The sequence below is a fragment of the Etheostoma spectabile genome, chromosome 4 (assembly GCF_008692095.1).
Source record: "Etheostoma spectabile isolate EspeVRDwgs_2016 chromosome 4, UIUC_Espe_1.0, whole genome shotgun sequence".
NCBI lineage: Eukaryota > Metazoa > Chordata > Actinopteri > Perciformes > Percidae > Etheostoma > Etheostoma spectabile.
The window spans coordinates 11,892,522-11,898,444 of record NC_045736.1 but is presented as its reverse complement, the minus strand read 5'-3'; the positions used below and the strand labels follow the sequence as shown (position 1 = coordinate 11,898,444).

The 5,923-nt window shown below is 39.0% G+C and overlaps 1 protein-coding gene across 1 annotated transcript in view; it reads right to left on the bottom strand.

Annotated features, from left to right (window-relative positions):
• slc2a1b (solute carrier family 2 member 1b) overlaps positions 1-5,923 on the bottom strand; it is a 23,936-nt gene that overhangs the window by 10,680 nt on the left and 7,333 nt on the right. The window contains exon 2 of the mRNA XM_032513627.1: positions 1,128-1,223. Coding sequence (XP_032369518.1) covers positions 1,128-1,223 — 96 coding nt within the window. The remainder of the gene's footprint in view (positions 1-1,127; positions 1,224-5,923) is intronic.

The following is a 5,923-nucleotide window of genomic DNA, read 5'->3' as shown; positions in this document are numbered from 1 at the left end:
TGTGTGTGTTTTTTAATATACCAAATGATTAATTAATTATTATTAAGTAATAGGTAGATTACTTAAATCTCTAATCAAAATAATTGTTACAGAGACTGCACTCTTTTTTTATGCATGGCCAGATTACAAAACACAAGGGCTTTCTAATATTGAGTTTCATTGTGTTGCACAAGCCAAGAGAATTGCACAATTTTACACAAATGTCTCAAGGCCTAAAATTCCCGGTTTAAGATTTATTGCCCACTCCTGCTGCTCTTTAGGACTCGAGAAGAAATGACTAAGACACAGAACCGAGAGTCAGTCTTGACTCTCGGTTCTGTGTATTACATGTTAATGAGTGAATGCATCCTGTCTCTTTTCAGAGACAACTGATGAAAGCTGCTCTCGTTTACAAAGCGTCCTTCACATCAAAGTCCAGGGCAGCTTTGACAGTGTAATGACGAGAAGATAAAAATCAGACTGTCCTCACAGCGAGAACTCCACAAACAGCTGTGACTTCAGATCACTGTGCAGGTCCGTTTCCAGTACACCTTATTTGTAAAAAACGGTCAATAGAGCCAGAGTTCCTGTCTGCCGACACACCTGTGACCTGTGGACAGACAGTTGTGTAGCCACAGGGCGTGTTGAGACCAACGCAAACTTACCAGACAGAAGTTATATGAACACAATGCAATATTGACATTCCCCAGGAAATGAATCTATTTGGTGTACCTGTCTGCTAATAAAACTTACAGTACTTCAGATTTAGTGATTAGCTGGCTGTCTACCTCCTTTATTTAATATCCTCTGAGTTTCCTTGTCTAGCTTTTCCCAGCCTGTTGCTAGTCAGCGTAGGTCCATTTTTGGGCATGGACACACTCTTTTACACAGGAATCACGCAAGGTCTTGGACCTGATAGGCCTGAATGTCTATTTTTATCATCTCACTCCAACCTCCCCCCACTTTCTGTCCTTCTGTTTTCCAATTCAACGAGTAAGTGAACAACCAGTAGTCTGGCAGAGTTGCCATAATGATCTATTGCATGAATGATAGCATATATGTACTGCCATCCCTTTGAAAAAGTGGATGGCTAAAACACGCCGTAAAAACATTCTTAGGAGATTCTGTTTGCGAGACATTGAACTCACCTTTTGAGGGGCATTGATCACACCGGAGTTGTAGCCAAACTGCAGAGAGCCGATCACAGCCGTTCCAACACTCAACATCAACGGAAACGTTATTCGCTGCAAGACAGGAGAGTGTAGAGGATGTCTGGTCAGCGAAGAGCAAAGTCTGACCAGTTATTTACCCTTTTTCCCAAATGTTTTATTTTTAACAAGAGCTAGGATGAGTGCGAACAGTTTGAGCGACAGTTGTATTGTCTTTCCAGTTTCCCGTACAATACTTACTATAAATGTATATCAGTTGACATTATAAAAATAAAGTTTTTTGCCACATTCTTATACCTTACTGTATTGCAGACTTTTTTTACTTGTGGTTCAGCTTCTCTGGATCAGATTCAGGTTGGTCAGCCGCTAATTTTATCCTCAATGCATGTTACAAACAAGTATAATGAATGCACTGATAAAACCATCCTGAAATATCTTGAAGATGTTTGGCATCAAACCGCGTTAAGCAACACGCTGAAATTAGACTGGCCATAAAAGATGCTTTTTGACACCTAAAGCGATATGACAAACCGATGGAGAAACGTATGTGTACTTCCAACAGCCAACAGACAGACACCTGTTCACTGAGACATGTTGACTGAGTTGCGGACAACTTTTGCTGAGAAAAACTCTGGTCAGGTCTTAGGTTTTTACTTAGCACAGTAATCTAGATAATACTCAATAAACCCGCTTTATGGAATAGGGCCAGGTTAAACCCAGGTCTGCTTGTTATTGTCTGTGTTCATGTTCCTGTTATTACAGAGTCCACTTGCTGCTCTATCTCAGTAGAGCCCAGTGGATTAGTAGAGATTTTCCTCATACCAAGAAGTTAATAAACCAAAGCAGAGTATGTCGCTGTCTCTTTCCTCCAGTCAGACAGACAGAAAACAGCCTTTAGCTACAATTTACCTTTTTGTTGTTCACTCAGGATTTGAGTGAACAACGTCTGAGTGTTTCAGTGTGGAACAAAACTACCTAAAAACTTGAGCAAGGATTTCACATGTACACGTTTTCACGTTAAAAGTGCATAAGTTTCGGATCAAATTTAGAGCAACTGACACAGCCAAAGAGCAGGGCTGGACAATTAATCGCATTTGCAAAAATATCGCAATATGTTAAAAAGCGATTTCCTAATCGTGCAGGCTGCGATTTGGTCACGTGACTCACGAGAGCAAATCAGTCTGCACTCCGCAGAGAAAGCATCAACTTGGCACGCTATCGCTACACCGTACCTTGAGCATATTTCTGTCATTCAAACAATTCTGAGTTGTAATTTAAAACTTTTACAGCCATTTTAATACAATGAAGGGTTTTATTCAGGCTTGAGTTCATACATGCAGTTAATGGATACAGGCACGGAGAACTGAAGGCTCGGTTAGCAACGATTAGCTCTGATTAGCAGTTAGCTAGCTCCGTTATAAAAAGGTATGGAGTGGAGGACACTGCCGTAATATATATATATATATATATATATATATATATATATATATATATATATATATATATATATTAGTATATTATAATATTGTCTAGTAAAGTTCAAAGACAGTGTTTAAAAAGTGAAATCCACATGTTTATTCCAGTAAATAATAATGTAACTACAACTAAGTGTGTTAAAGCCACATATATGTTTTTATATCTCTGCAATCTGCACTTTAGTTTGTGTGATTTGTTTCGGACTTTCATGTGAAAGTTCCCACCAGGCTTGGTCAGTGCTCATTATACTACTGGGATTGAAGTAGTTAAAGAAAAGATGTCATTCATATAAATTCATGCATCACCTGATTTCATCATCACATACAGGCCTGGCCTCCAGGAAAGAACAGTTTGTTTAAGCTTTCTAATCTTGTGTTGTTCATACTATATAATGATTTATTGTCTTTGTTTAATAATACAGACGACAAAGAGCTTAATTGCATTTTAAATCGCAATATTGGTGAAAAAAAAAAAAAATCCTATTTAGATTATTTGCCAAAATTGTTCAGCCCTACCGAGGAGGCAATTAATCAAATTTTGGATCCTGACGATCAAACAAACAAAGTAATTGAGAAAAAAAATTATAATGCACATTATGTTTTGCAACTAAACTCTTCATTTGTTGTTTTCTGAATGAAAACAAAAGTTTTCAACAAAAGGGAAAAGTATTAAGGGGAAATTCATAGTCCGAGGTGTCATATTTTACATCTCACCATCAGTCATCATGTCTGGTTGATTAATGTTGTGACTTAAGTTCCGTAATGAAACCAATTCTTTTTCCACAGCGATTCACACCAGATTACGTACACCAGGTTATAAATGTTATGGCAACAGTGGACCTGACCTTCACCAGGGTAGATGTTACCTTCCTTTATCATATCCCGACAAACCAAACAGAAATGAAACATCTTCATCTAAGACAGTGCCAGGAGACAAATCCTTTAGTTGTAATGGAATAAACCTGCAGTTACCCATCAGACCAGAGTCAGACATTGGATCACAGTATAAACTAAAGACCTGCAACAGCCAATGTTGATCTTTGTGATGTGTCTTTGAGCAAGAAACTTATAATAAAGTAAGTAAGTAAAACCTTATTATAACGCGCTTTTCACAGACATAAGTCACAAGGTGCTTTACTGGGACAAAGAGATTCAAACCTTGCATCTCTGGAAGTTTCATTTAAGCTTCTATAGAAGAAGAAACACAAGAACCAACCCCTCCCAAAGGCCTATGCTACAAAGCAAGATTTGGAGTTACCAAGGTAACTTCATGTTCAACCAAGGGTTTTGTTTATCAAGACAGGGGGTCACTTGTTACCAAGGTTATGAGCAGGTTATGTTGGAGATTAGAGATCAATCTGTATAAAAGCACGGCCTACTGACCAATCAATACTCGATGGACAACGGCGTCACCGCTCTTAGAAGATCTGGTGGAGCTCGGTGCGCGGAGAGGAAAGAGGTGCGCTCATGAAAGCCAGACCATTTAACGACCGACCAATCCAGTTGACATTCCCTGATGGGTATCTTTATTAAATAAATAGATGTTCAGTGTAGGGAATTATGTATCTTTGTTAGCTTCTTGATCAGTTTGAATTATGTTTTTTTTATTTTTTTATTTTGCTCCCACAATCGCTTACCACTGCCAGGGTTGCAACTGAAAGAATAAGCTAAAGCTACAGCTGGGCAATATATCTATACTATATCAATATCGTGACATGAGTCTAGATATGGTCTTAGATTTTGGATATTGTAATATGGCATAAGTGTTGTCTTTTCCTGGTTTTCAAGGCTGCATTACAGTAAAGTGATGTCATTTTCTGAACTTATCAGACTATTGTAACTGTTCTATTATTAACCTTTACCCACTTAGTCATTATAGCCACATTACTGATGATTATTTATCAAAAATCTCATTGTATTACTATTTTTTATGAGCACCAACAGTCAACTTCAGTCACTACAATATTGTTGCGGTATCAATATCAAGGTATTTGGTCAAAAAAATCTTGATATTTGATTCTCTCCATATCGCCTAGCACGAGCTACAGCAACAAAGGTTTATGGAATGCACAAGTGTAACCATGGTCAGATCTTGTGCCTGACTAATGGGGCAGTGCTAATGATAAGCATTTACAGGGTCTGCTATTTTTGCCAGCTTTCCTTACTGAGTTTAGCAACAGCGACTGAAGCATTTTGCCTGTATTACGTGTCTGTGTTCTTCATATTTCTATAGGAATTATTGTTTTCTCTTCTTGTGTAAAATATGCGACTCTGGTAGACTTGACGATGTTTGTGATTGGTCATCTAGTGCAAACGCCGCCCCTTTATGTGAACATGCTTGTCGCTAGATTGGGAAACCCTGGGTTACTTGATCAAGTTGTTAACCATCGCCGTGTCACATCATATGCGGTTGTTAGGTTAGGTTTTCTCCCTCTTATGAGGAAAAGGGAGGAGAGCAGGAAGAAATAAAAACTGCTGTGTGTTTTGGAGGTGATTCATCCAGCATATTCAGTGGGCCTGGCCATAAAACACTTAAAGGCCCGTCTAAACTTCTGAGCCAATAGGAACTCTTGTTATGGAGGGTCACCAAGTCCACAGTATAGGCCCAGTATATAATTCGAACACACACCCCTTTTTCAGCATTGTGGGCTAGGGTCTTAAAGGAGCCATTTTATCAATGAGGAGACCAACCATTTGTCATTCTGTAAAGCCACTGCTGATTATGAGCAAACAAGAAACAGTTTAATTCAGTGAAAAACTACCAGCTGTTTTTTACTATAAACAGAGAAATCCTATCCGTCCTTTCTAGGAAAAGTCACCACTGGAGACTTGTTTAAATCTCAGCCCGTCTTGGGAATTGCTGCAATTGTTTGCAAAAAAATCCATTGATGTCTGATGTGAGGGACGGCAGTGTTTGTTTCAAGTGTCCTCTGTGACATTTTTACTTTTTAAACCAACATACCAGGATATCTCCCTCGGCCTGGCCTCGGTCCACACATACTGTTTATAGGCCAATGAGTTCAGTGTAAATGTAGCTACTAATCACAAAGTTTTGGGACATTCTTCAGCCAAACCTCCCCTGCTTCTGTCTTAAACATCTGAGTAAGAAAATAGGTGAGTCTGATATTGTTTTGTGTACACAGAAACCAGAAGCAGCAGTAAACATGACTTCCTCACTGGAGGTACAATAAAGTCACACCCAAAAAAACTATTTCGTGATCACAGCCTTGAAGCCAGCCTCAGTGACCGTTCCTCTTCTTGTTCCTGGCTGGCTCTCTACCTTCAGTTACCTCCCAGGCA